Genomic DNA, 16,330 nt, shown 5'->3' with positions numbered 1-16,330 from the left:
ACCGAAAGGACACAGGCTTGAAACAGTTTCACTGTGTTACTGTAGTTTTGGATGTGTGGCAAGTGTATGCTCTCTGTGCGTGGTAGGAGAGGAGAAAGGCGTGAGCACACGTCCATGCAGGTACTCATTTACACTACTACACACAGACACATTCATGTAGATCTTATACTTCTGTGTGCGCAGTGAAATATATAATCGCGCTTTTGACCAACCACACAAAATGTGTCCCAAGTCCAGCAGAAGCAGATGCACATCTCCTGCTGGGATTGCCAACTGTGAGCCTTGAATCATAAAGGGCTCAGATGTATGTGCTGCAAATATATGATTAGTGTATCTCCGAGTACACCTCCTAATCCAACCGAATGTCGAACAGATTTCCACCTGAGAACTATTAAAATCTTAGATTACACTGCATTTTGCCCTTTTTGTCCTGTGAACCTTTTTCTCAACTAGAGCAAATTATTTTCTCTAAGAAAAAGCCTTCCCCGCCATGCCTGTGAAACATTAGGGTAGTTCCCTTCCCTTCAACATTCAAGAAAAGCACTTTCTCCTGCTTTTTGCAGGAACACTCCTCAGTGTCTTTACAGGCAGGAAAATGCCATCCAACGGCTTAGTGAATACCCACAAAGTTCACCTTTGAGAGTGGTGATGTTGATAAGATTGTTGAACGTATATTGGCATATCCGCCTCCGCATAACACTCTATACTGTTCCTTTTCTACCTTATCTTGGACTTATTCGTGTTGATATACCCAATGTAGGCTGGCTTCACGTGAGCACATAGGTTTCTGCACATGATTTCTTTAAATCAGGATTTTCTTCTTAAGTGTAGAAATCATTATTTTACATCTATAGGGGCCACCTACAGGGTAATTAAACATTCTAAATTAGGGCCCCTGTGGAAAATGCTTTGTGCAGGCAAAATATTCCTGATCACGTGCATTCTGAGAACCGATGTAAAACCTCCATATTAGGAAACATCTTCTAGCTCTTCCGCGAAAATCTAATATGTTACAGTACTCGGGGAAGATCCACACGCGGAAAATATTAAAGATGAACTCACATTCACAGGTTGGTGAAGTCTAAAAAATAGCCAGTAAAAGTTTGCATTAGATTAACATGAACTAACAGTGTTACAGATCAGCGAGTGAAGACAGAAAACATCCTTGAGAACAGGCTCACTGGAGAAGAAAAGACAAAAGTGTATTTAATCTGTCTGGGAGCAGCTAATTCTGTAAAGACAGGTATTATGACCAGGCACATACAACTAGAGCACTTGCTACTTACCCGGTGTCTGACATTCTGCAATAAGAATCTCTTCAGTCCCCCATTCTGAAAGAGCAGCATTAGTCCAGACATGGCCACAGAAGCTGTAAGAAACAATGAAGAGAAACTAATCATCATATAACACAATAACATTTTACATACATGCTCACAAAGGCTTCCTCCTACTCCTGAACCTACTCTAACGTGTAGTGTTTTTGTAAGAAGCAGATTGCCTCACGGTCTTAGACCACAATGATAATCATGATAATAGAGGGTTCTCGGAAACATGAGGCGGATCACACACACTGAGTGATCGTTCTGAGAGTTTTGTGCAGTGGATGTTAAAGAACAACCCATTTCCCTATCCCCTTTGTAATGTGAACTGCCAGTTAGCTCACCTACTGTTTCTCCGAAAGCACATCTACTTTCCTGTGTGTTTTAGTTGTCTGTAAATTTGAGACTCAAACACTAGACTTTCTATGGGAAATGGTGGTATATCAATAGCGCACCTCTCCACAACAATTCTAAGATGAAAACAGTGAAGCTTATAATAATATATTTATGTAGCGCAATCCTACCTGAGAAGCAACAGAGTGTTGTGTACAACAAGAAACCAATAGAAAAGATGCACAGAATGATTCAAGATGATCTAGATAAGGGAGAGACGTGAGGATGGGGAGTTTTGTTGATATATTGGTGGTGTTAGTGAAGCACTCATGAAAGAAGTGGGTGTTCTCGCTTAACAAGATTCACACATCAGAGTATAGGTAAGCTCGTGTCCTCCTCTAGTTCTCAGTTTAGTGAATATGTTTGATGAGGAAAAAATAAGTACTGATCCCCAAAAATAAGTGCATGTGTGCCACACCAGCAACTACCGGCTCAAATTAAACACTGTATGTATCTCTCGGGTGTGGCTTTTCTAAAGATTTTCGGGACTTAATGTGATTGATGCTAATTAAACTCAACTACCCTAAACCCAAGGGTCTGACCCTCATTTCATGTTATGTTATGTTAAATTAATTTATTAAGCGCGCTAACACCATTAGGTTCCTTGGCGCTGTACGGAGAGAGCAGGAAGGAGAGACAGGCAATAACATAACAGGGGAAAACCAGCTAATAATACGCTTCAGTGAAGAGGTGCGTTTTAAGGGAAGATCTAAAACTGGAATAAGGGGAGGACAACCTAAGAGGAAGAGGTAAAGAGTTCCAAAAGGACGGGGCTAAAAAAGAAAACCTAAGGCCACCGTGTTTCTTCCGCTTGAATCTAGGGACAGACAGTAGAGCCATGTGAGAGGACCGGAGAGTGCGGGAGGGGACGTACTGATGGAGCAAGGTAGAGATGAAGGAGGGACTATGGCCAGTGAGAGATTTGGAAATGATGCAACCAAGCTTAAATTTACAGCGGGCAGAGACCGGTAGCCAGTGGAGACTTTTTAAAAGGGGCTGAACATGTTGATCTCTGGGCTGATGGAATATCAGGCGGGCAGCCTGATTTTGTATCAACTGGAGTCTCCTAAGTTGGTATGCAGGAATGCCTACGTACAATGCGTTAGCATAGTCAAGCCTAGACATAACTAACGCAAGCAAGGCCAAGGTAAGGGCGTCAGTGGTGAGTAGGCGAGAAATTTTACGTATTTTCCTGAGCTGGAAGTGGCTGGAGGAAACTACAGCGCTGATCTGGGGTGTCATGGATAGGTCGTTACTGATGACAACTCCCAGACTTTTAGCTGAGTTGACAGGACAAGGGGGACTGCCAAGACTGGCAGGCCAAAAAGAAGAGTGCCAGGGATTGGAGGGACCCCCGACAAGCACCAACTCGGTCTTGTCGGGGTTCAGTTTCAGGTGGTTTGTGCCCATCCAATCGCTGATAAAACAGAGGGTGTTTTGGAAAGTGGAAATAGATTCATCCCCGGAGTCGATAGTGAAGACCAGTTGAATGTCGTCCGCGTAATTGAACGCGGAGACATTAAATCGACGGAGGGAACAAATTAACGGAGCCAGGTACAAATTAAAAAGGAGAGGGGATAAAGAAGAGCCTTGTGGGACACCACAGGTCCACTCGACCTGAGAAGCAGAAAACTGGGACAGCCTGACAGCTTGATGGCGGTGGATCAGAAAGGAGCGTACCCAATCCAGGGCGATGCCCTGGATGCCAGCCTCTCTGACACGGTCGACCAAAATGTCATGGTCGACCGTGTCAAAGGCGGCCGACAAGTCCAAAAGGACCAGAGCCTGACAGGTGTTAGAGTCGGCGCCCCTGCGTAGTTCATCCATCACAGAGAGGATGACTGCTTCTGTGGAATGCGCAGGTCTGAACCCAGCCTTATATTTCTCTATACAGACATATACTTTCTAAACCTCTCCTAAAGTGTTCCTTTTGGCCAATTCCTCAAAATTGAAAAAGAACTTGATATGCATGATTCGTTTCAATGAATAGTGTCCCTCGTTCATTAGCTTGGAAAATATGCTGTTTTATAATTCTAGTCATTTGAAGACCCCTCTACCTCAGCTCGGTGGTGCACTGCCTGGATTTTGATGCCAATGCTGCCCTTGGTATCTACACTACTATGGCCTTCTGGAAACATGTTCTGCTTCTAGGCGCTGGATTTGCAATTTTAACTAAGTGCGTTCAAGCCCCTCGATGAATTTTCTGCCCCACTCCCGGTCTGCCACAACGATAACTGCTGCGAACGAGCATCTTCCTGGATTTTCCCACCTCCCCTAGTAGTAGTTTGTAACTCATGCACTTAGTCTGTTTTGGACTCACCTCTGTCTCCTGGTTGCACCGGTCCTGCTGTCAGCTAAGTCCTCACTTCCGGGTCACGGCACAATTCAGCCACAGAGAGCAGACTAAGAGATCAGTAGGGAGCCATCTTGGAACGGTATACGTGAGACCCACGGTGCTCGCTCACGCCACCTTCCCGCTTGTCCTCTTTCTGTTTCGATCACTTGCAGTGGGAGGCCTGGTTGTTGACTTCGGGGGTTGTTCGTCCGTTCTCTATGTCAATGATGTGTCGGGTCAGCTGTTGTACTTCCCGGTCAGGCCTGGCTTCCCATCCATGTGGTACCCACATTTAGGGAGATAAAGTGTCAGAAGTGATCGCTGGTTCTTCCTCCTCCGGCTCCCAGAGGCTCCCCCTAAGAATGAACGAGCTCCCCGAAGAGATCCGGAGCTTCCTTCTGCAGCACCCCACCCTGGGGCTGGTGGAGGGCAATAAGGTAAGAGGGCATGTGGAGGGGACAGTAATGGTAGTCATGAGTGACAGCCGGCTGCTGCCACCCTGGGGCTGGTGGAGGGCAATATGGTAAGAGGGCATGTGGAGGGGACAGTAATGGTAGTCATGAGTGACAGCCGGCTGCTGCCACCCTGGGGCTGGTGGAGGGCAATAAGGTGAGAGGGCATGTGGAGGGGACAGTAATGGTAGTCATGAGTGACAGCCGGCTGCTGCCACAGGGACAGAGCTAACGCTGCATCGCAGCGCTAAAACAACTGACAGCAGGCAGGGGCCTGACGTCTGTTCTTCCGAGCAGTTCACATATTCAAGAAAACAGGTTTAACAGTGCAGTGTCCGTGTAGGCACCTTGAAGTACCTGCACCTCTCAAAGCTGCTGTGCTGCCAAGCTTAAGTTATTTGCTCGGTTTAGACCATCATGAAACTTCTTATGGAACCACAGAACCTTAGAACGTAACAGTTTATGACTCCTTCCTTCTCAGGGAGTGCTGAAACATTCTGGAACTGTTTACATTAAGTTGTATGCACCACTAACTCACTGGCAACTGAAAATCTTTAAATCCGAACTGAAAACCCATCTTCCTCCTCCTGCCTACGTAAACTGATTAAATAAATATGCTTGGTCTCCAGTCTTTCTTCTCTGCCTCCATGTTGTATATTAAATTCATGAACCTGTGTACATATTGTTACTCATTGACTAGGACTTTTGTTATTCATGCTTCCTATGTAATGTTGCATGTCCAATGTGAAGGACCCTAACACATTCTTGTCTGTTTTACATAAAACCGAATAATTAAATAAGACGATTGGGCCAGATCTATCAACATTGCATTTTGTGAATCTTTGATAGCAATTTTTTTCCGATTTGCTATTATAGAATCGCAAATTGCAATATGTGTAGGTTTCGCAAAATAAATGGCAATTCCTACATATTCCTTAGTAGCGAATCACTAATTGCCTTTAGGCCCATAGGAATGAATGGGAAGGCATTCACAATTTGCGATTACCAAAGGGTTCAAGAGGGCCAAAAGGCCACAGTGATGCACCCCCGTAAATGTCATGTGCGCATGTGGCTATTTGGTGCATTTTTCTAGGATTTGCAAATTATTACCAACTTGACGTTGGTGGTAATTTGCGATTTCTTAAAGCAAGGTCGCAATTTTTACATGCTTCCTGCATTGTATTTTGGGAATCGCAAATTGCAATTCCCTTAATGCATTCGCAAAATAGGTCATCACAAAAATAGCAATTCCCTATTGTGCAAATAACATTTGGGATGATGCTTTCGACCGGTAAAAGGCTTGATACATCTGGCCCATTGTCTTCACACTTGGCCTACACCTGCTCCCCCAGACGTCACCAGTCAAGAGACTCTGCTGAATAAAATGGAGCTGGGCATACTTACCCACACTCTTCAAACATTTAAACTTTTTTTATATAACGCAAGAAGGATATATATATATATATATATATATATACACACACACACACACGAACTCTGGGTAGTTCCCACATTTAGGTGGACGGTAGCTCTTGTATAGACCACCCTCAACACCAGCAACACTCTAAATTTGCTCACCTTAAATGTCTGCTTTCCTATCAAAGGTTTTTAAGCATAGGATTAGCACAGTGCTATCCACGCTGAGATAGACAGGGACAAAGTCTTTTGCCACTGTGCTCAGGGCACAAGTCGTAAAAAAAGAAGTGGGGAAACGCTGTCACCGGAAGTTTGGTCACGACAGGTAGTGACGTCACGGAAGGTGCCGAGCTCCTCGTCCCAGAGAGGCCAAAGAGTGAAGTCCAGCTGTTTGGCAGGGGGGATGGCGTCCCCCCGGTAAAAGAAGTGGGGGGGGGCGCCGTCCACCTGCGTGGTGCCCTGACTGTGCTAATCCTATGCTTAAAGACTTTGCTGTACAAATGGCAAAATACTTTGTCCATATATAATCACTTCAGATTCCCCAGATAAATCAGACACAGGGACGAGACTTTCAAAGTTTTCTTCTGCGTTTTATTGTATCGCTGTTAGGCGTGTTGGCATTGCTGTCTTGCTCACACCAACTACTTTTAATAACTGGACCTCCCTGTCAGATTAAAAACCTTTATAGGTAAATGCTACCAATGAGGTCATAAAGTACCCTGGTAGTCTGATGCAAGTTCTCTCTTTAGGGTCCAACTCTAGACTGACAGTTATAAAAAGTAGTTGGTGGCCTCCCTGACTAATTTTAACACACAATCACACATGAGATACCACCCCACCTAGATTCTATCTTGCATTCATCATACGGCATACCAATAAAAGATCTCCGCCAAAGTGACCCTTCAGGGATCCAGTTGGGCATTGCAGCTCCGGCCCAACGAGGAGCAATAGCCCTATGATGAAGCAAGGGCAACATGAAACAGTCCTGTTGACTGCCACCGTGCATATCGTCGAGTCCTGCACAACCTGTAGATATCTCCTCTTTCTCTTTAGGAACAGTAGCCCAGTATCCCTAATATTTTGTAAAAGCACAGCAACAGGATTATGTTTGCTGGGGTATGGCTGAAGAACAGACTTTAAGGATTGTTTTTGCTTTGTCTCTTGCATTCAACAAACATTATTTAAGCACAATCTTGGGCATATACAAGATTGTATGGCACTGGAGGAAGCACCACGTGCTGTACTCGGCTATCGTCTAAGGCAGAAAGTGTACTTGGCATGACATTTCTCGCTGGACTACTGTAAAGAACCACATGGTCAAATCCTGTGGAACGGAAAATGGGCTTTGGCAAGAGTTTCCCTTTGCATTCTGACACTTCTTTATTCTTTTTACATTCTGGTGTGTGTTCCCTGATAAAAAAAGTATTTGAAAAATAAACCGTGCTATTCATAAAGATTGAAAACATTGATTTACATGTACATTTTTTGATACCATAAAATGTTTGCTTTTCCTTCATTATTTTAAAAAATTTTTTTCTTTTATGTTTTTAAACCATATTTTATGGACCAATATTGACAGCCAACAGCTCGATACTCTCATTACAAAGGCATGGCCAATTGGGTTTGCCAATGCTTGTTAAACCAGAAAATGGCTCATTGATGTTTTTTTTTTAAATTTACCCTAGCCATGAACAGTGTAAGGGTGGGGTGGAAATATTACTTTTATTGGGGTCACGATTTTTGGGTCATATGTTGAGCATATGTGCTTGATTCAACCTTGAGAAAGTTGAGACTTAGAGGCACTCTTTCTTAGGTCTTTGCTTCCTCTAGATAGGGTCAGTTTGTTTGTCTGGTATTTTTGGTGAGCCTCCTGTAGTGTATTTTATCATCACATGTATGGGCTTCTTGGGGTAGGTGAATGAGGAACATAAAAGGTATGCTAGGAGGGTATGTTGATGGTACATTAATTACATTTTACTTATGAGCATGCAGATGGGGTAGTAGTGGTAAGTACATGAGCAGTTAAAGGAGAGTAATGGCAGATGCACTAGAGACCGGGAAATGGTCCTCTCAGTAGCTTGGGAACCCAACAGTAATGAGAAGTAAGCTTGGGGTTTAAAAGCTAGTGTTTGAAACTGCATGTTAGGTCCTAGGGATGTTAATTCGAGGTACATTGAAAAGGGGCAGTAATAAGAGTAGGAATGGATGCAACTGAGTGGAAGGGTGTCCGCCATTAGAACACAAGGCAGGAAATGGCACATGCTCTCATTAACTACCCTAGAGCAAAAATTCCACACTAGTCTAAACCCCTTACCGGGCGATCTCGATGCAGCAGTACGCATACTCACCACTGACCTCACGTCCGCAATTGAGAAAATTGCCCCTTTACAAATCCTTACCTCCCGTAGACAAAAACCTTCTGCCCCATGGTTCACTCAAGAACTCAGGACAATCAGAAGCAAGTGCAAAAAACTGGAACGACTGTGGAGACAGCACTATGACCCGGAAGCCAAGGCCCTCTATCGTCAAAGCCTTAAAGAATTCCGCAAACTCAAATGACACTCTATGAGTACCTACTTCATATATTCCATTGCCAAGGCAAAAAACTCGACCAAGGCCCTTTTTAGGGCTCGGACTCCTCCCCACTGAAAGTGGGAGGAGCTTCGAGAACTAATGTTAAAGAAGAAAAAAAAGAAGTATCTCCTAGGGCTTTGGCCGAGAAAAATTCCACACATTCCTTTGCGTGTTCTGTCATCTGGCCAGTGATTCGTCTTCGTTGTGTTGTCGTTTTAATAGGCTTGAAGTGATAGGGTAAATGTAGTTTTGTTCCGCCATCTTGGGCATATTTCGTTCGTGCTCGCGCAAAGAAGTACATTAATTATAATTAGGAGCTGTCAGGGTGGCCGTGTAATGCATTCCAGATGGTGTGCGCGCGTTCACCATCTAGCAGTGTGTTTGTCTGGCGCGCGTCCTCCTCACGTGCACACAGGCATAGACGCCGTGTGCGGCTCCTTCCTGCCGGCCCGGGGAGCTGCTCTGCCGCTCTCTGGCTCACCCCCCGTCTCCCCGCCTGATTTAGTGTGTAGTTTATGGGCACGTGCCAGGAGCAGTATATGTGCTGCGGTGCTCTCTGCAGTTTATGGGGACGTGCAAGTGGCAGCAGCAGCGCCGCTGTGCTCCCGTATGGCCCCCGAGCCCATCCGCACTGGGTAATGGGCACGCGCAGGGCAGCGGCAGCAGAAGCACCGAACTGCGAGGCGCTCTAGTCTGCACCGGTTTGCCAAGCTGAAATTGTAAAGCATCACAATGCGAGGAGCGCCTGTGTAAACACAAAACAGCACACGGATCCAAGCTGTTCGTGATTTGCGCTGCCAAAACTCCATCAATCATTAAGAAGGTGGGATACAAGGATTATGTATTCTTATAACACACTATTTCGAGCAGGAACACTCTTATCTTGCCAAAACACGGGCCAAAAGGAGTTCGCGGATTATGTCAAAAAGGCCAGGACATTTCTAGAGGGGATTACAAGGAAAAAATGCTTTAAGTCGGAGCACGTAAATATGCGTTATAGCAGCTCACACCGAGCACCTGTGAAAAGTAATAACTACAACAAATCTTTTCACTGAGAAACGCACCAGGCACTATAAACGGATGAAAACTATGGCTCAGATCAGCTAAAAAAACACCAAAGAAATAATGCAAAGCCCATTGGGTTGAGAGTGCTCCAGTTCCCCCCCCTCCTCCCCCCTCAACCCCCCTCCATCCTCCCCCCTCCAACTCCCCCCCTCTCCTGTCATCTGGGGTAGGCCAAGCTGACCGGGCGGCGGCTGCATGAAACACAGAAAACTGGATATTTGCATAATGAACGAGACCAACTATGTTTCTAACGGTGGCGAGATGAAATGCTGATTATCATTAAAGTAGAGTTGGGAAAACTAAAAGACAGACAAAGACCAATAGCATTGACTGCAGATGCAGAACTGGAAAGCCGGACGAAGACCGGATGTAGGTGTTAACGACAAGGATCTTGCACAAGAACATCCCTTCTCCGCACTAGAACAAATATGCAGCGACGAACAAATAACCTGTGAGGTTTGGCGGGGAGAATCACTTTCAACAACAAATGGATAACCAAAATTTGAAAAGCCGGCTAGGCGAGACAATGAGATGGGAGACAATGCTGCAGAATGCAGTGCAGCATGACACAGCACAAGACATACAGTGAGCTACACTGCTGCCTAGGCTAGAACAAACTGTTACACAATGAATGTAGAGGTGACACGCTTCCTTCCAGCGCCTATTCATGGCACGGCAGAACGGACGCAAGCAGATCTAGGCACTTGTACGCAGCACATAAAGGACACAGGGCAATAACCCAGGCCCTGGGCCAGGGAGGGGATGTGCACCTGTGCACTTTAGTGCGGGTCAAATGGCAATGGAGGGCTCAGAGGTCATACAGGGCACTGCAGAGCAGAACACTTCAAAACGTAGTTTGAATACAGTAGTTTGTAAGCACTAACATGCATAATGTACAGCAAGATGTCTCACTGAGTTAAACTCTTGCTGCGAACATCGGTTTTGATAGGAAGAACAAGCAAAGCCAACGTAAATGTCCATCCTTCCTATGTATGTAAACTGCGTACCAATTCATTGGTTAACTGTAACATCTTTTGTTGCAGCGCTTTCAAGTCGTAAGTGATGTGAGATGTGAGTGCAGAGTAGTGTGTAGAGTAGTGAGTAGTGAGTAGAGTAGTGAGTAGAGTAGTGAGTAGAGTAGTGAGTAGAGTAGAGAGTAGAGTAGTGAGTAGAGTGTAGAGTAGTGAGTAGTGAGTGCAGAGTAGTGAGTAGGGTAGTGAGAAGTGAGTAGAGTAGTGAGAAGTGAGTAGAGTAGTGAGTAGAGAGTAGAGTAGTGAGTAGTGAGTAGTGAGTGCAGAGTAGTGAGTAGGGTAGTGAGAAGTGAGTAGAGTAGTGAGTAGTGAGTGCAGAGTAGTGACTAGAGTAGTGAGTAGTGAGTAGAGTAGTGAGTAGAGTAGTGAGTAGTGAGTAGAGTAGTGAGTAGTGAATAGAGTAGTGAGGTGAGTAGTGAGTGCAAGGTAGTGAGTAGTGAGTAGAGTAGTGAGGTGAGTAGAGTAGAGTAGTGAGTAAAGTAGTGAGTGCAGAGTAGTGAGTAGTGAGAATAGAGTAGTGAGTAGTGTAGTGAGGTGAGTAGTGAGTAGTGTAGTGAGGTGAGTAGTGAGTAGTGAGTGCAGAGTAGTGAGTTGAGTAGTTAGTAGTGAGTAGAGTAGTGAGTAGAGTAGTGAGGTGAGTAGAGTAGAGTAGTGAGTAAAGTAGTGAGTGCAGAGTAATGAGTAGTGAGTAGAGTAGTGAGTAGTGAGTAGAGTAGTGAGTGGAGAGTAGTGAGTAGCGAGTAGTGAGTGCAGAGTAGTGAGTAGACTGGTGAGTAGAGTAGTCAGTAGAGTAGTGAGTAGAGTAGTGAGTCGTGAGTAGAGTAGTGAGTAGAGTAGTGAGTGCAGAGTAGTGACTAGAGTAGTGAGTAGAGTAGTGAGTAGTGAGTGCAGAGTAGTGAGTGCAGAGTAGTGAGTAGAGTAGAGTAGTGAGTAGTACATCACAGGCAGCAGCTGTGCAAGCATCTTACACTCACAAGGAGACCACAGGCAGCTGAGGTGCAAGCTTCTCCCACTCACAAGAAGGACATCACAAGCAGCAGCGGTGCAAGCTTCTCACACTCACAAGAACGACATCACAGGCAGCAGCAGTGCAAGCTTCTTACACTCATGAGGAGACCACAAGCAGCAGAGGTACAAGCTTCTCACACTCGCAAGAAATACATCACAAGCAGCAGTGGTGCAAGCTTCCCTTACACACTGACAGCAGGTACTGTGCCAAGGCAGCAGCAGCAACAGAGCAAGAGTCCCTTACAAAGAACAGGAACAGCACAGAGATGCACAATGCAATCTTCTCATACTCACAGGCAGCAGCGGTGCAAGTTTCTCACACTCACAAGAAGGACATCACAGGCAGCAGCTGTGCAAGCTTCTTACACTCACAAGGAGACCACAGGCAGCTGAGGTGCAAGCTTCTCCCACTCACAAGAAGGACATCACAAGCAGCAGCGGTGCAAGCTTCTCATACTCACAAGAACGACATCACAGGCAGCAGCAGTGCAAGCTTCTTACACTCACAAGGAGGCCACAGGCAGCAGAGGTGCAAGCTTCTCACACTCGCAAGAACGACATCACAAGCAGCAGTGGTGCAAGCTTCCCTTACACACTCACAGCAGGTACTGTGCCAAGGCAGCAGCAGCAACAGAGCAAGAGTCCCTTACAAAGAACAGGCACAGCACAGAGATGCTCAATGCAATCTTTCTCATACTCACAGGCAGCAGCGGTGCAAGCTTCTCACACTCGCACGAAGGACATCACAGGCAGCAGCTGTGCAAGCTTCTTACACTCACAAGGAGACCACAGGCAGCTGAGGTGCAAGCTTCTCCCACTCACAAGGACATCACAAGCAGCAGTGGTGCAAGCTTCTCACACTCACAAGAACGACATCACAGGCAGCAGCAGTGCAATCTTCTTGCACTCACAAGGAGACCACAGGCAGCAGAGGTGCAAGCTCCTCACACTCACAAGAAGGACATCACAGGCAGTAACGGTGCAATATTCTCACACTCACAAGGAGATCACTGGCAGTACACACCACATGAACACATTCCATAACACATAGCAACAATACATTGGCATTTACAATGCCATTAGCTCAAACTCAAATAAATCCGAGCCCGATTGCATTTCTAATGCTTGTTAATATAGTAAAAGACTTCACTCATCCCAGTGCACTGGCCACCCCTGTTCCCATGTCTCAAGCCTTGAGCGAAAATCTTGCTAACCACTTTGAAGAAAAAATAGCCAATATTGCGGCAACTATCCTTCAGAATGGCTCCAACAATATAGAAGGACCCACCTTTAACTGCAAACATGCATTCACAGCATTCCAACCACTTACTAAGGAATTAGCCCTAAAGTTGTTTATGGAATGTAAGTCAGGCTCTCCCCTGGACCCTGCCCCGGGATTAATCATGAATGAAATTGCCCCCCTAATCATCAACCCCCTTCTCAATATCTGGAACTCCTCTTTAAGCACAGGAGTTATGCCTTCCGTCTGGAAACATGCATTACTAATCCCTATCCAAAAAAAACCAGGCTTAGACCCCCTCATCCCTAAACAACTACAGGCCGATATCACTTCTACCCACACCCGCCAAAGTACTTGAGAAAGTTGTCCAAAATCAACTATCACACTACATAGAATCAAACTCCTTGTTCCACGATACCCAATCTGGTTTCAGACCGGACTACAGTACTGAGTCGGCTCTACTCGAGGTATCCGAGTCGATTCGAGAATGCACGGATAGGGGAGAGGAGGCCATGTTGGTCCTCCTCGACCTTTCCGTGGCATTTGATACCATCTCTCATGACAAACTACTGACTCGCCTTCAAGAGATAGGTATCGGCGGGCCTCCCCTCTCATGGGTAAAATCTTTTCTCACGAACAGAACTCAACAAGTGATGCTTGGACCTTTTCTTTCCTCCAAAAAATCACTGATCTGGGGCGTCCCGCAGGGCTCTGCCCTCAGCCCGCTTCTCTTTAATGTATATCTCTTACCTTTGGCAAATGTGGTGGAATCCTGGGGCGTCAAAGTAACCTTCTACGCTGACGACACCCAGTTGGTGTTCTCCTTCAAAGACCACTCTGAAAAATCATTTGACAATTTTTGTCATTGCATGCTGAATATCGCCTCCTGGATGTCGGCGAATAATTTAAAGCTCAATACAGACAAGACGGAAATCCTATTCTTCAATCAGAAATCCCCCCTACCCTCCAATCTATGGTGGCCGGCCAAACTCAATCCTCCTCCAGAACCAGTCCAAGCCGCCCGAAACTTAGGCTTCCAATTTAACACCTCCCTCTCCTGTAATACCCAAGTCAACAAAGTCACCTCTGCCTGTTTTGGGAAACTACGTATGTTAAAAAAAATCATCCCCTTTTTACCGCTGGACTCTCGAAAAACGGTAGTCCACGCCCTCATCACCACCCATCTGGACTACGCTAACAGCTTGTATGTAGGTGCTCCTTCCTACATCATTAACCAACTACAGAGAGTCCAAAACGCTGCTGCCAGACTGGTATGCAATATTCCTTACCGCCATTCCATTGCACCCCACCTGATCAAACTCCACTGGCTTCCTATCAGACTGCGCATCCATTTTAAAGCCTTAACTCTGGCTTTCAGAGTCCTCAACAACCGAGGCCTCATATACCTACGTCGCAGAATGAGGCTCTCACAAGTCCCACTAAACCTCAGATCTAACCATCTTCGCCGCATGTTCTGCCCCCGCTATCGTCTTGCACGCACGGGAGGAAGGGCCCTTGCAGTTGCCACATCTAAACTCTGGAACCAACTGCCCACAGAGTTAAGATTTCTGACATCAGAATCCCTGTTCCGAAAAAAACTGAAAACCTGGTTCTTTTCTCAAATTTAATCCTTAAAGCCTCCATTCTCTCCCCTTTGACTCTTCTGAGATAAGGTCCTCAGCGCCGGGACACCTCCGTTGGAGGTAGCTGCGCGCTTTATAAAACTCTAAATAATAATAATAATAGTTACCAACTCTACCTCTTTAGTTGGTTGGCTACTACTTTTTCAGTGGCAATACCTACTGCCTGATGATTCGTTTTCACTATTCTACATATTACTGCTGTTTCATAAAACCAGAGCGGGCCTCAGTAGTTACTCTGCTCCCACAGTGAACAAAAGTATAAACAAAAAAGAATGCCCAATGCAGTCAGGAGTTAAATTAAATCCCGTTTAGCTAGCTAGAACAATTCCATTTGCAGTATAACAGAGACTGCATGAGACTAACCGCACTCTTATTTCAGTCAGCTCCCCCCTACACATATGTCCAGCCATGACGTCGAAGCACCAGATGAATAAAAGTATTTCCATATTCATCCTTAAATAAATGTCAATAAATAAAAAAAATTGCATTTCTATCGGCCTGTTGGGAGTGGATTTGGAATGTCGCACAGTCTTAGTCAAGAGTTGTTATAATGCCACAGCATGCAACTCTGTTGGTTTTAGCATTTTCTTAGCAGCAATAACTCTGTTCTTCATTAGCATCATTAAAGTGGTGCTGGGTTGTTTGCACCCAGAGCTCATATGTGAATCCAGTGGCTTGTTTGCATCCAGAGAGGAAAATGGGAAATAAGAGGTGAGTGGATGGGGAGACTATAGGCAGGCGGTGCAGAGATAGGACTGGAGGTACATAATGAGGGAGGAGGGTTACAGGAGAAGCAGACGAGGTAGGGGAGGGTGCCGTGAGGTGGAGAGCAGGTGGGAAATAGACTGTGCATAATCAGAATGGAGGAGAATGTGAGGGATATGGATATAGGAGCTGAAGATGGGCAAAGGAGGTTGTGTGTGTTTATAATTTACTGTTGGACAATTGGTACTTTAATACAGCTGTTTGAACTGGTCTTGGAAGAGCAGAATGATATTGGTGTATGTCAAGATTCTCCAGAATTAATAGTGTTGAAGGTAAAGGCCACACAACTGAGAAATGTGTTCTAGGAATGAGACACACAACTGAGATGGTTGGGAGGGGAAGCTTGGTTCTGCCAGTAGCTGCTACGTTCCAGAACTGGGCTTTTTATTTAACAACTTGAATCAATCCTGTGAACTGCAGCCTTGATCCACTTTAAATGAAGGAACAGACCTGCAAACAATGTTTTGAAAAAGCTCCTGGAATTGGTTGGTAGTAGTGGAATGGGGCATCTGGTAATGCTGCTAGGGGGTTCCAGGTGGGACAGCTCTACCTTGAACGACGTGAAGTATTTTCCTGTGGCGACATTGTGGGTCAGCTCATAGGATATAACGAGTGGTGACGTATTATGCTGATCTGTAATTTTGAAACTTAAAAAAACTCGCCCTCTTTTTAACCACACATTGATCTGTATGGAAACCGTATGTAATTTTACCTAGGGATTTTATACAGTACTAGAAGTTTAGAATAGGCAGGAATGGGAGTTAAACGTTAGGGGTGTAATGCGAGAGGTATGAGGGAGTGTACTATAATTTCTTCAACACATTTTGCATTGGTTTGGGAAACATTAATTGGAGGTTTGCTTCGGGTGTATTCTGTGGGACAGCAATGGTGGCTTATATGGGGATATTGGGAGAGAGGTAGGAATGTGTGTGCATGTTAGGGGATAGGGAAACCTTTGGTGAAACTCACTCTTTGGATTATAGAGGACAATAATGAGAGATTGATATGGATGGAGGGAGGCAGAAATAGAGGGGGTTGTAAGACTGTGTTGAAGGACAGTAATGAGAGATGCCCAAGAAGGCATGGAGA

The 16,330-nt window shown here is 45.4% G+C and overlaps 2 protein-coding genes across 6 annotated transcripts in view; one reads left to right on the top strand and one right to left on the bottom strand.

Moving 5' to 3' along the window:
• The window catches only part of SURF1 (SURF1 cytochrome c oxidase assembly factor), a 42,467-nt gene extending 38,379 nt beyond the window's left edge, over positions 1 to 4,088 (bottom strand). For 2 of the 5 annotated variants that reach the window (XM_078646135.1, XM_078646137.1), the window contains exons 1-2: positions 3,982 to 4,074; positions 1,287 to 1,369 (exon numbers count right to left, since the gene is read on the bottom strand). In XM_078646135.1, coding sequence (XP_078502261.1) covers positions 1,287 to 1,358 — 72 coding nt within the window. In that variant the 5' untranslated portion in view covers positions 1,359 to 1,369; positions 3,982 to 4,074. Of the gene's footprint in view, positions 1 to 1,286; positions 1,370 to 3,981 lie in introns of all 5 variants that reach the window. The other 3 variants (XM_078646132.1, XM_078646131.1, XM_078646136.1) reach the window with 3 other exon arrangements.
• A 157-nt stretch (positions 4,089 to 4,245) lies between these two features.
• The window catches only part of SURF2 (surfeit 2), a 31,123-nt gene continuing 19,038 nt past the window's right edge, over positions 4,246 to 16,330 (top strand). Inside the window, exon 1 of the mRNA XM_078646130.1 lies at positions 4,246 to 4,484. Within this exon, the coding sequence (XP_078502256.1) occupies positions 4,410 to 4,484 (75 nt within the window). The 5' untranslated portion in view covers positions 4,246 to 4,409. The remainder of the gene's footprint in view (positions 4,485 to 16,330) is intronic.

The sequence above is a fragment of the Lissotriton helveticus genome, chromosome 5_1 (genome assembly GCF_964261635.1).
Source record: "Lissotriton helveticus chromosome 5_1, aLisHel1.1, whole genome shotgun sequence".
Classification (NCBI taxonomy): domain Eukaryota; kingdom Metazoa; phylum Chordata; class Amphibia; order Caudata; family Salamandridae; genus Lissotriton; species Lissotriton helveticus.
Note: the sequence above shows the minus strand (reverse complement) of the source record. Positions and strands in the feature narration are given on the sequence as shown.